This window comes from Macaca nemestrina, chromosome X, assembly GCF_043159975.1.
Source record: "Macaca nemestrina isolate mMacNem1 chromosome X, mMacNem.hap1, whole genome shotgun sequence".
Lineage (NCBI taxonomy): Eukaryota > Metazoa > Chordata > Mammalia > Primates > Cercopithecidae > Macaca > Macaca nemestrina.
The window spans coordinates 139,109,062-139,123,594 of NC_092145.1; the positions used below are offsets into that span (position 1 = coordinate 139,109,062).

Here is a 14,533-nt window from a genome sequence, read left to right on the forward strand (position 1 = left end):
TTTAACTCAATTTCTATAATTCTAGAAAAGGAAGAGGGGAAAGGAAAGAGAAAGGAAGAAAGCACAAAATTCATAAAAGCCAAAGTATTAACATGAAGCAGAATGTGGTAGGTGATGAGAAAAGAAAAAAATATATACATATAGGTTTTCCCTGAGCCACCGAATAACCATTGAGCCATCTGATTTGTTGGTTGTATGGCCCTGTCAGGTGAAAGATGAAAAGTGACAGCAAGAAATACTAATTTTTCTTAGGCCTGAATTATTGAGATGAATATTCTGTCGAAAATACTCAGTACTTGAAAAAGTCAGCTTTTTTGGTAGATATCTCTTTTTCCTCCATCTGGGAGTAAATTTTAAGACATATTTTTGAAATGAACTTAAAAAAAATCCCCTTTTTTGGTGGTAGATTTTTGGGGTCTGTATATGGTCTCTATTACCTTTTTGGTAAACTTGACAAAAATATTTAACAAGTTTATTTTGACTTTTTAAACGATGTTCTTTAAAATTAGATATGGCTGCATGGAGCTAGTCTGGGTCTATTTTATTTTAAAATGATCGATCTAAAAACTTCAGTGACATTATTCTGTAAGCATTACTGTAGAAAATTTAGAATTCTAGGACTCACTGACCTTCTACATATTCTGAAATAATTTACCTGTTCATATCATCAAGATGTTCAGCGGCAAAATAAAAGCTTTTGATTTTAGGATGACAGGCTTTGAATGCACTGCAAAAGTAAACAAAGCACATTTATTACAATTGGGAAATAAGTTTGAAACAAATAATTCTGATGGGCACAATTACCTCAACATCTAACCCGAGTTCACATATATAATGCTTCTATCATGGTGACAGAAATCAGTAAAAAGTTCAATTTTCTGCCCACAAAACTGCTTTCTTATTACCTCAATGTGAAAGCATTAAATGAGCAACCTATAATTTAAAAGCTGGAAATTAAAAAAAAAAAAAAAAAGCTATCGTTCCCTCTTCCCAAATAAAATCAACTTACTATTTTTTGCGGCATTCACTGGCTCTATCAATTTTAAATTCAGGCAGACTGATGAATCCTTCTGCTTTTTCATCCTAAAGTGGCAAGACTCTTGGTTAGGTTATTATATACAAAGGTGTGAAGGTAGTGATACTCTATAACTATGGCTTAAATATCTGTACTAATAAATCTGTTCCTTTAATTCCTTAAATTTGATATTTTAGAGATAAGAATTTGATGCTTACCTGTTGTATTCCATAAATTGAAGATATATTTTGAACACTTAGAATACTACTAATTAAAATATGCATAGAACTTCTAAAAAGTGTTTTTCATATTAAAATGAGAATGGAAAATTCTTTAATTCTCAAAGTGGAATGTGTTTTATAACTTATTTTCTGGTACATATAAAATAAATGTAGTCCACTTTTGTAATTCACCATTTTCTATTATTCGTAATGTTCAGATGTAAAATATAGGGATGTTTACTGATTCAATTTTCCTCCAACAAATCTCTTATCAAACTTGATTTTCTCTAATTATATAACAAAGATCTTTTATTTAATTATTTTTAACTTTTAGGTTCAGGGGTATACATGAAGGTTTGTTATACAGGTAAATGTGTGTCACAGGGGTTTGTTGTACAGATTATTTCATCACCCAGGCACTAATCCTGGTACCCAATAGTTATTTTTTCTGCTCCTCTCCCTCATCTCATCCACCCCCCTCAAGTAGACCCCAGTGTCTGCTGTTCCTTTCTTTGTGTGCATTGAGTTCTCATCATTCAGTTCTCACATATAAGTGAGAACATGTGGTATTTGGTTTTCTGTTCCTACATTTATTTGCAAAGGATAATAGCCTCTAGCTCCATCCACGTTCCTGCAAAAGACATAATCTCATTCCTTTTATGGCTGCATAGTATTCCATGGTGTATATGTACCACATTTTCTTTATCCAATCTGTCATTGATATGCGTTTAGGTCGATTCATGTCTTTGCTATCATGAATAGTGCTGCAATGAACATTCACGTGCATGTGTCTTTATGGTAGAAATATTTATATTCCTCTGAGTATATACCCAGTAATGGGATTGCTGGGTGGAATGGTAGTTCTGCTTTTAGCTCTTTGAGGAATTGTCACAATGCTTTCCACAATGGCTGAACTAATTTATACCCCCACCAACGGTGTACAAGTATTCCTGTCTTCTCCGCAAGCTCGTCAGCATCTTATAACAATTATTTTTTGCATTCAAGAGTTTACAAATGAAATAGGTCAATTTGACTTTCAAATATCTGGCTTGGGGTACGTGCTATATATATAAAAAAATATATATATATTTCCAGGTCATTTTTCACCTGGAAAATGGAATAAAATCCATAAAATCCTCCCTTCTCTAACACTGGATGGAAAAACAAGATAGAAGAATTATCTAAACTATTATGTTAGATACGAGTTATCCCAACTAAGCTAAAACTATCTTTTGCTAAATGCTTTAATCATTGTATCCCTTCTCCTGCTCATGATCAAGCTCCTCTGAGTTTTACTATCTCTAACTTTTATTTGATCTGTGCTATATCCATAGCTCCTTATATATCAAGTTCAAATGAGATTATACTCCCATCCACTATTACAGAGAAAAAAAAAGAGATTCTCGATTCTTTTAGAGTATATATTTGTATGAATGCTTTCACTGCTAAGCATCCATGCAAAACAAAAATCTGATGCTACTGACGGTGACTGAATGTGTGTGTTATGAAAAAGAGTAGTATTAAACTTTTTCAATATTTGAATATTTTTTATTCCAATCTTGGAGTAAGGACAATTTATTATTTTTATTTTTTATTTTTTTTTTGAGACGGAGTCTTGCTCTGTCGCCCAGGCTGGAGTGCAGTGGCGCTATCTTGGCTCATAGCAAGCTCTGCCTCCTGCGTCCATGCCATTCTCCTGTCTCAGCCTCCCGAGTAGCTGCGACTACAGGCACCCACGACCATGCCCAGCTAATTTTTTGTATTTTTAGCAGAGACGGGGTTTCACCGTGTTAGCCAGGATGGTCTCGATCTCCTGACCTCGTGATCCACCTGCCTTGGCCTCCCAAAGTGCTGGGATTACAGGCGTAAGCCACTGCGCCCGGCCAAGACAATATTTTTAAATCCTTTTCCCAACTTTAATTTCTATGTTATGTTACCCTTGACAGTCATAATGTAAACATTTAAAATTTTGAACAATTTAAAATATTTTGAGGTAGTTATTATCTCCTCATAATGATGTGATGAGGAATTTTTACATTTCTTCCAAAATATTATCATACTAAAGGTATTTCTTGCAATGTATACTGTAGAATTCTTCACTCATCTCTCACAAGACTAACAGTAACAATAACTTGCTGAATGAAACTTAGTTCAACAAAAAGGGGCCACAGTTTTTCACCACTTAAACTTTGAAAGATAGCATATAATCTAGTATATGGGAGATAAACCTGCAAGTGACCTTACAATAAAGAGAAACATAGAGATACTATATCTTGATAACACTTGATTGGCATATAAAAAGTATTTAATATATATCTATTAAATGAAACTGTAGGTAAAATTATGGTTTGTTTTCTATATTTAAAATAAGACACACTTAGTGAAGCAGAGGATATTTTAGGTAATTGTGTGATTTGCCACAAAAATGTTAAAAGTACAGAAAACAACCAAATATTTTTATATAGGTGATATAGATATTTACATTAAATAGAAAAATATTAATTCAAGATTTTATAAATAAAATGAGAGGTTCCTTTGAAAAATGTCACTAATAGCACACATATTTTTTTGAGATAGGGTCTTGCTCTGAGTGCAGTGGTGCAATCATGGCTCACTGCAGCCTCAACCTCCCTGGCTCAAGCAATCCTCCTGCCTCAGCCTCTGGAGTAGCTGGGACTACCGACGTGCACCACCACGCTTGGCTAATTTTTTAATTTTTTGTAGAGACAGGGTCCCACTATGTTACCCAGGCTGGTTTCAAGCTCCTGAGCTCAAGTGATCATCCTGCCTTAACCTCCCAAAGTGCTGTCATTACAGGTGTGAGCCACTGGGCCCGGCCTACCATATGTTTATTGAACACTTAGTATGTGCCAGGCATTGATTCATTTCATCCATATGGTAGTCCAGTGATAAGCATTATTATTACTCCCATTTTGCAGATGAAGAAACTATGGCACAGTAACTCAAGTGGTGTGATTTCTGAGTCTACTCTTAAACACAACATAACATTATATTATAACCTGTCTAAGGAACATAAAATTATCTAGATATTATGTGTTATAATCATAGGCATAATAATGTTGTTAAATTATATTTCAACAATATTCAAATGCAAATTGATGAATGTCTTAACATAATAGTATTGGACTATTCACCCAGCAAACTACATTAAACCATGTACATTTTTTTTATAAAATAAGGTAATAACAGAAATCATTGTTTTAAAAAACTAATAAAGTGAACTAATAGATGGCTATAGCAAAGGAATAAAAGCAAGCGCAGAATAAAGGGAATATCAACAAATGCTTTTGGCATATCTGTCAAGATATGTAATAGGTTTTGATATGACTACTCTGGATATAAATCTGTTGTACTAAAAACCCCCATAAAATCATAAGAATAATTTAAATGTATTATATATATACCCCTCATTGGGCCAAATGAAATGAATACTTGCAGATTTTCAAAACTAGTCTACTAGATCATTTTTAAAGAAAATGGAAATAAATTCAGGTGATATTAGTTTGCTTAAATTAGTAAAGGGCTTCCCCTTCCCCACTTCTAAAAAAAAGAAAAAAACAGAAAAAAGTGTAAAATTTTGAACAAAAGCAAGATATTTAAAAATTAATGTCAGATTTCCACATGTAATCCTTCTAGTTAAGCTACTGCTTGGATTAGCTTAGCATTTTTATTTAGCTATACAGAATTTTACTACACTTTATCTGTGTTTCAGATATGTTGCTATATTAGCATAATTGAGACATCTATCTTTCCAGAACCCCAACATGCAATCATTTTAAGAGGGTGGATTGAAAAATACCTAGCAGAAGTCTACTGAATTGGCCTTAAGGTGATTATATGATTTTAAAATATAAGCCTCAAAATGGTTCTTTTGATTAAAGATAGAGAATGGACGAGAAAACAAAATGTGCTTTATCTTACCTCCTCATTAATGTACCAATAAAGGGATGCATCCTTTAGGACAAACCAATATTTCTTCCATTTCTGTGAAAAATAACTCTTTGCATCTTTCTTTTTCCAAAGCCAGCCTTCACAGTCACCACGGCCAAGATCTTTGCAAGAAATTCGTCTTTTGCTCTTGCCTGCTATAGGACCTAAAGGGTGGAAATGCTCTTTCAATTTTGTAAAAGATATGAAAGTAGAGGATTAATCTATAGATACCAAAAAGACGTATGAGTACTTCACAACCTTAAAAATTCTTTTTATATTGTATTAGACTAGAAAAATATAAAAATCTTTAATAGTTTTCCCTCACATAAGTGACACACATCTTAATCAGAAATATGTAACACCAGTCTCAAAACTTATTGAGATCATTTGTTGTAAAAGGTACCTTGTATTATAATTGAATTGAAGAAGAAGCTGGCAGCTTTCACACTAGGGGGTTGTGCTCTTCTAAACCACACTGGGCTCAGGCAAGAAAGAGGGCATGGATGAAGTGTGCTGGGGATTATCAAAGAGCAAAATAAGCAGGTAAAGGTTTCATTTCCTTTTCTTACCTTTGTTTTTCTTCTTTGATTTGTGCTGCAGTGAGGACTGCTGAAATGTCTGAAATCAAAGATAAAAAGAATGTTAGCTGATACTCAGGGTGTGATCCAGAGGACCAGCATGCTACACAGAACTCTCAAGAGCCAAATGATGACTCTAAACTCTGTTAGAGGAAGTACTTTTTCCCTGCAAAGCCTCAAAACAAATTTGTATACATCATGTCACTTAACTGCCTAATCTCCTGTGAAGCAGGAAAGGATATTATATTTACCCGTATTTTGTAGGCAGAGAAATCAGGGCACAAAGCATTTGGTAAAACTAAAGGCTTTTATAACACACACTACTTTGTACCTTTTCAGGGATATACTGTGCTTTGTCAGACAGTATCTCATTTGAGCCTCACAAAATCTAACAAAGCAAGCAGGAAAACATGATTATCCCTTGTTCACATGAAGTTCATTCTATTACATAAGCCACCACCACCTACTGATCTCCTACTTCCTTAGTCCCTAAATATTTCAGCACTTGGAACAATATTTTCTTCTAATGCCTACTTCTGTCACTATTATTGGTGACTAATCTTCATGTAGATGATGTCAGCACCCTGGTTCCTCAGTTCTAATAACCTTTACTTCCCCACTCCTGAGCTACCCACCCCCATGATCATATGTGTGATATCTCAAGCACACTCCAGCCACTGCATGTAATACATATGGTTTACATAGTCTAATACCCTCATGTCATCACTTAAAAAAACACTTCATTGAGGCATCCAGTTCAATGACCTTACCACCCTCCTGTGCCTGTATTTCTTTCCTCTTTGTTTCCATGGGATACCATTATAATCGTTCCCTTGACCATGCTCTCTGCATCATACTTGCTGAGCTAAACATCCATCCCAGTTAAACCTACCTGTCTCTTCACTCCATGCTAAGTACCTGAACAGCTTGATATGTCTAGAGAAAAACCCACAACTATATTGATTGGTCTAACTTTCAGTTAATGACTACACATCACTGGCTCCAGTTAGTCTACTAAGCCATATTGTTCACCGGTATAATAAGATTAATTACATTCATATGATTAGCTAGCTAAAAGGGAACAGAGATAGCATGTGAGCTTTTAATTCACAGATATTCCTTCAAAATGAAAATCAGGTTATAGATTCTTCTTTTTCTTTACACAGATATATCTATAAGGGGCAACTGGATTTTGTTTATATAAAATTTGCTGATCTTTTTTCACAATAAATTCATGTTTTGTGATACTTTATTATTTAGTATCATTGCTCATTAAACAACATTCTACTTATATAATAATTTTTGTTCTATATATGATTTATATAAGTCTAACGAACATAGTATTACCAACGAGTATCAGTCCTAAAGATAAGGGTCAGATAATTTGCTGACATACAAAGTTTTCCAGAAATAATCACCCAAGTGTTAAAGCAATATAAATATGTATGTATGTGGTATATGTGTGTGTGTATGTGTGTGTACACATATATCAAACTTTGTAGCACCCATGGTTATAGAAAGTTACAAATTTTGAGAGAAAGCATAAAAGATAAAACCCATTATGCTATGTTGATTTTCTTGAATGCACTTTGCTTCAAAATAATAACTCAAATAATAACTCAGGCTAGTGTGCTTAAGTATAGCTAATTTACAGATAGTTATTTTCCCTAAATAGTTACATGATAAAATTACCGATTGGTTTTTTTTCCCTTTTGTATTTCCGCAAGTAATCATTATAGTTTCACAGCTCATTATTTTGAAAAATGACAAAGATGGAGGTGGTTTGTTTTTAGAAAGCTACATAGATAACAGATAGCTTGAAAGAATTGGGTTATATAATGTACCTTCTATGCTTTTTGCATGCTATTCCTTAGAACCTGAATGTCTACTCTAAAAATCTACATGAAACATATTTTATACTCTCCAGGTTTTCTTTTTAACAAGATTATCTTTTCTTTTCCTATAAATATATTTCCATAAAGATCATGACTGCAGAGTATAATCAGTGCACTGAAAACCTGAAAACTCCTAGACACTAAATACAGATTTATCCATCATTCAAAGAAGCAAAGCCTTAGATGTCTTTTATAGATATTATAAATATTAAAATAAAGTTCTCTTAAGAGAGATTTTATTATTTTTCCAATCGGCTTGACATTTTCTAAAATGAAAAAGTTAATTGTATTATATGTTTTTGGAAGTAATGGGAAAATCTATTAAAACTATACAGGTAGGTCTCTGTGCAGAAAAGAGTTAATATAGCAGGCCTGAGGTTGCCATCTTAGAAAGACCTACTTGCAGTATTTGCCCTTGGTTGGCATCTAGGAACTTGGCTGGTAAACAGTTCCCCATACTGATAAGAAGCTCCCCTAAATGATAAGATTTTTTTGCCCACATGGGGCACTAAATACCTACTTGCCTTCTGGGAGTCTGGAATTTTGGTAGTTGCTAGGCAGAGGATGTCTACATGCCCAATTCAGTATCTTTGGGTACTGAGTCTCTAACCGGCTTCCCTGGACAGAAACACTGCACACATGTGATTACATTTTAGCTGCTGGGAGGAAAGTATGCTCTGTGTGACCTATCATGGGAGGGAGAGAGCACAGGAAGCCTACACACAGATTTCTCTAGATTCCACAGGTGTCTTTTTTCCTTACTGATCTGTCTGTATGTTCCTGCTGTTTCACTGTAATAAATCCTAGCTGTAAGTTCAACTATATGTTGAGTCCTATGAGTTCTTCTAGCAAATCACTGAACATGTAGGCGGTCTTGGGGACATCCAAAACAGCCTCACATTCAAAAAGATCCCTTACATACTTATATTAGAAACTGTTCATTATTCATAAATAATGGACGTAAATAATCTCCAGAAAGGGTTTTCCTTATGTCATCAGCCACAGTGTTATTAAGCACCCCTGAGGTGCAAATTTATCATCCTGTATTGCCTTTTCTAGTAGAACTGATGGAATTATTCATTGTCAGTGACAGAAATTTAATTGGCACATTTTTTTCCAGTTTTAAGATTATGCAAATTTAGTAAGAGCAAGACATTAAAAACAGGCATATGACCATAATTCATAACACAGCTGATCATATAAGGTGCTACAACAACTAACTGAAAAATGAAAGAGGCCTAGAATCTTTGCATTCATAAGTGTATTTCTCATGAGGTAACAATTCATAATATATCTCATTCATGTATATTTCATATTAGCTTCAGATTACCCTTCTTCCAAGTTTATGCTCAAGTAAGTATATTCTTTAGAAGTTCTTTCACAGCAGTCTGTGAGTGGCAAACTCTCCTAGTTTTAATGTTTGAAAATCCTTCCTCTTGAATAATAGCTTGGCTGGGTATAGAATTCTGAGTTGAAAATAATTTCCCTCAGCAATTTGAATATATTACTTTATTTTCTTTTGGCATCTATTTTTTTTTCTCTTAAGCCATCTGTAGTTACACCGTTATTTGCTTGTTTTAATTTGTCTTTAGTTTCTCTGTGGCTTTTAAAATATTTTTCTCTTTATCCCTAATATTCTGCAGTTTCACTATTATGTGTCTGGTTACAATTTATCTAATTCAACTCTATTTGGCATTTTTTGTGTTGTATTGAAAGTGTTATTTAATTCTGAAAATCTCTTCAAATGTTCTTCTTTACTAGTCCCTTTTTTAAACTCTAGACATATGTTGGTACCTCTCAATTTATCTTCCGTGTGTCCTTCTTATTTTGTATCCTTTCATATTTCTGTGATGCCTTTTAGGGGAATTCATTTTACTGTCTTCCAATTTCCTAATTCTTTCTCTGATTGTACCTAATCTAAAGTTTATCTTATCTATAGAGTATTTATTTCATATATTTTACATTTCCAGGATATCTAGTTGGTAGTGGCTCTTTTGAATATGCACTGTTTTAACCTTCCTGTTTTTACTTAAAAATTTATTTTAAGGGCTTTTGTGACTTTCCTGTAATTTGCATTTAGCGAAGAAAATCACCTCATTGTTTAGTTCATTGCCTTTTTAAAAAAAGTATTAATTTTCTCTAGATGCTCTGGAATTTTAGCTTGGGTGTAAGGTTCCTCCTCGGAGGGTGTTTCTTTTTGCACTCATCCCTCTTGTCTAAGCGTTTTGCTGTCTCTGCCTCTATTCCTTGGGACACTAACCAGTCGTTTCAGTGGTGGCAATGGGTTGCAGTTCCATCCATGAAATCAAGTGGGAGAGGCATGGCCTATGGTTCTGAGTATCTGTTTTTGTTACTTGTAGACACCTAGGAATTCAGTTTTATACAAGTAGCTGTATTAACTATATCTTTATTTAACCTCCTTACTCATGAATGAGGAAGCTCTGTTTGCCTTCCCAGTTGGTTACACCTCGTGAGTCAATTTTTAGATTCCTGACATAGCTGAGGTCCATTGGTTCTCTGATACTCATTAGAGAAGACTCTAGGCATCTCTACCTTTTTCTGGACTCGGTGCCTAAGATACGTGGCTTTAGGTCCCAATTATCACTGAGCATTTTTGTTACTTCTGGTACCTGGAGATTAGATTTCATTGTTGACCATGACCATATCTTTTATTTCACTTTATTGCTATGCGTTTAGGGTAGGGTGTGAGGGTGTGTATGTATGTGACTTTAAAGCACAAGCTTGTAATGCTTATTGATCACCAAAAATGGATTTCTCTTGTTAGCATTTTTGAAGTCCAATTCTCTAAAAAAATCCTATTTTCATTATTTCCTAAACCATCATTTATTAAAATCTTTCTAATGCCTTCACTAGCACTTTCTGTTTATTATAGTGAGCATCTGGGTGAAAGTTCTTTGAACTTTCTAAGAATGCTCTATAAATTCTGATCTTTAGCAACTTAAGAATTCATATTACTAGCCAGGACTTCTTGACTGAGCTAAAGCCTGACTACTGAGCGGATTTAATATGTACAAAACTGAGCTCATGATGTCTACCACTTGTCAGCCAAATCTGCTTCTCTCCTACTCTTCTATATCTTATTAAATAGTAATTACATTTTTTTCCTCCCTAGTGGCTCAGGTACAAAACCTTGGAGTCAACTTTAACTCTTTTCCTTCTCTTATACCCCATAGCCAATCCATCAGCAAGTTTTACCAGCTTTGTTTTCACAATGAATGTATTTATAATACGACTTTTTCTCACTAGCTCTATTATTACCACCCTGGTCTAAGCCACCACAATCTCTCACCTGGATAACTGAAATACCCCCTCACAGTTCTCCCTGCTTCTGTTCTTACCCCCTCTAATATATATATACACACACACATATATATGTGTATATATATTATATATATATATACATATACATATACATATATGTATATACACACACACACACACATATATATATATATATATATATATTTATCTTGAGACAAGGTCTTGTGTCACCCAGGCTGGAGTGCAGCGGCGTGATCTTGGCTCACTGCAACCTCTGCCTTCCAGGCTCAAGTGATCCTCCCACCTTGGCCTTCTGAGTAGCTGGGACTACAGGTGCACACCACCATGCCCAGCTAATTTTTTGTATTTTTAGTAGAGATGGGGTTTCGCCATGTTGCCCAGGCTGGTCTGAAACTCCTGGGCTCAAGTAATCTGCTTGCCTCAGCCTCCCATAGTGCTGGGATTACAGGTGTGAGCCACTGAGCCCGGCCGCCTCTAATTTTTAGCACAAGAGCCAGAGTGATCTGGTTAAAATATGATTTAAATCATGCCATTCCTATATGCAAAACTCTTCAATGGTTTCTCATGTCACTCTGAATAAATCCCTATATCCTTTCAAAGATTTGAAGGCCCTACATGATCAGGTCCCCTGTTATCTTTGCCTACTGCTCTCCCCTCGCTAATTTTGTTCCAGCTACCTTTGCTGTTCCTAGATTATGCCAAGTATAGTCCCATCTAAAGACTTTCACCCTTGCAGTTTCTTCTGTCTGAAATGTTTTTTGCCCAGATATTGTCGTGGCTCACTCCCTTAACTCCTTCAGGTCATGACACAAAGGCTTTCTTTGTAGTAAATTCTTCCCAAGCTTCCCTATCCCAAATTGTTATCCCAGTTGCCCTCAATACTTTCTGTTCTTTTTCCCAACTTTGTTTCCCCTCTGAGCATTTAGCATTATCTTAAGTACTTACACTTCTTGTTTAACACCTGGACTTCCTGCAAATATAAACTCCATTAAAAAAGGGCAATTCTGCCTGTTTTATGTATTGCTTTGTCCTCTGCCTAGAATAAGACTTAGCACAGTAGGCACTCAATAAATACTGGTTATGTGAATGGATGTTGAACAAACCATCAGCAAAGAATACAGGTTGTAATCTTAATTAGCTGATTGTTGTAACTTGAAGAAGTCTATGAATCCATGTATAATACATTATTGAAAATTCTGTTCTTTAATAGGCCATTCCTTTTGGTAGATAAGAAAAATTTCCTTTTATCTAATCTCGTTTAGTACTACTTGCACTGAGATTGTCTTAGTGCACTTAACAGTTTAAATTTAAATTCACAATATGCCTGGCAAAAGTACATTAAATCTGTGTCAAAAGATATTTATGCTAATAATTATATGAATTATGAATGAATGTGTTGAAATCATAATTCTTTCCATAAAAATAGAATGTGCTAAAATAAAAGGCCATTATGAAAGTATTTTTGATCTTCTTAACCATGGCGATGCACGCAACAGTATTCTGTTTGGCTATGAAAGATCCCTTTTTCAGACATTTGCCTGAAAAGACCATTTGTCTTTCATTCTGTCCACAGATGTTCTGTTCAAACTTCATTCCCCACTCTTTTGGATGGAGAAGTGTTGGGGGAGGGTAATTTGGGTCATTCTTATTCTCAAATTATCAGAAGGACTTATTTTAATTGTGAAAAAAATCAGTTTCTGTGTTACATTTTGAAAGCTCAGCTACTATTAAATTCTTCTCAAGTTGCAAATTGACACACTTATGGAAAAATTTGCAATCAAAGTATTCTCTTGTTGCAATAATAGCAATTTCCTCTTACTGTAATTTTCTGCAAAGTTCCAAGATTTCTTCAGTGACTAGTCAAACCAATAGCTTCTTTCTTATACATAAGAAAAGAAGGTGCTTAACAATTTGAAACACTTGGGATAGATGATAGCTGCTTCCACATATTTTTTTTAATAAACAAGTAAAACTCTTCGATATTTTAAATATTTTACAAAAAATGTTTTCTCTTAACTTTCTAATTATTGTATGTAGGAAGAAAAAAGTAAATATATGGAAGTGGGGTAAGATGACAATAGAACTAAATATTAAGTCAAAAAATTTCCACTTATAAGAAATAACAGCATAGAACTTAAGTCTGCTGTTGTTGGCGGCCTTCCTCATTCTGGTGCATGAAAGAAAAACTTGGAGTCAATCAGGGTGAAGGATGTGGCACTGCACACACCGTAGGTCTTTCATTAGAGTGGGATGAGGTAGCTCTGGATTCTGTCAGTCAGGTCGACCTGATTTTTTTTTTAACTTTTATTTTAGGATCGGGGTACATGTATAACTGAAAATGGCTCCACACTTACTCAAAAATAAGCATGCTTTATAAATATAAACCAGTAACTTAGCAGTCAAATAAGAACAAAAAAACACTAATTGGGAAGAATCTAGAGAAGGTCAGTCAAACTACTTAGGCTGGGCAGAGTCAATGTTCCATCAAAAAGAATGTCATATGTATCAGATTCTAAAGGAAAGATGTGATTGACTCTTATGCAGGATCCCATAAGGTGAGTCTTCCTGTTCCTATACAGTGGTAAGGTAGGAAGAATGGAAGTGATTACTTGGAAAATATTCAGGAAGGCTAACACGAATCAACACCCTTGGAAATAAGAACTGCCATCCTTAGCTCAAAATAATCATCATTTACTGAGGGATTAAGATGTGTCAGGCACAATATTAAGCATTTATAAGTGCTTATAAGTGATATAATTGATCCATTTAAATCCTTATAATACATCTGTAAAGTGGTTATCATTAACCCCATTTTAAGGAGAGGAAACTGAGACCCAGAATGCATAAATAAGATGCTCAGGATCACACAGGTAGGGGTAGAGTCAAAATTAAAAGCCAGGTCTGTCAACCCCAAAACCTATACTCCTACTACATGCATTACTGCCTCCCAAGTAAGTATTATGTACTCATAGTAACAGTTAGAGAGAAAAAGTGCTTCTGGCACTAAGACATCCATTTATGAAAACCTCTCATGACAGGTGATGCAAGTACATTGCTATGTGAAAAGAAAGGATTCTCCAAAACAGAAAGATACCAGTGAGAAAAACACTTTTATATCAACGGAGATAATTCAAACCAATAACATCTCATCAATCTCTAATTTTCATGCTTTGTCAATTTTATTTTAATTAGCAAGTTACATTGCTCTGTGGGTACAAAAGTTTCTCAGCAACAACTTATAATAATATGCGCATGAAAGGAAGGCTCATGTTAACATCTTAATTTTGCAAGTGAGACAGAAATTAAGGTACAATAATATTATAAGGCCCAGCCTAAGTAGACGGAGATGGGACTGCAATCACATTTCAATACAAGCCTATTAACAGAACTCAGTTCAATTAGAAAACCCTGTGCCAATACTGATGAGAAAATCATGGATCCAGCCTGCCTTTTGACTAATTCTTTACTTTCTTGAGCTGATTCATTGTGTTATGCCATTTTCCACCCAATACACTCCTCAATACTATGCAATGCTTTGAGATTACTTGGCTCACTTTCTGAAGGAATGGT

General features: G+C 34.7%; 1 protein-coding gene across 8 annotated transcripts in view; it reads right to left on the reverse strand.

Annotated features, from left to right (window-relative positions):
• Window positions 1-14,533, reverse strand: part of LOC105478211 (connector enhancer of kinase suppressor of Ras 2) — a 288,198-nt gene that overhangs the window by 57,407 nt on the left and 216,258 nt on the right. For all 8 annotated transcript variants that reach the window (XM_011735341.3, XM_024791678.2, XM_011735340.3 and 5 more), the window contains 4 exons: window positions 5,757-5,805; window positions 5,179-5,351; window positions 1,010-1,083; window positions 656-727 (listed from right to left, as the gene is read on the reverse strand). In XM_011735341.3, coding sequence (XP_011733643.1) covers window positions 656-727; window positions 1,010-1,083; window positions 5,179-5,351; window positions 5,757-5,805 — 368 coding nt within the window. The remainder of the gene's footprint in view (window positions 1-655; window positions 728-1,009; window positions 1,084-5,178; window positions 5,352-5,756; window positions 5,806-14,533) is intronic.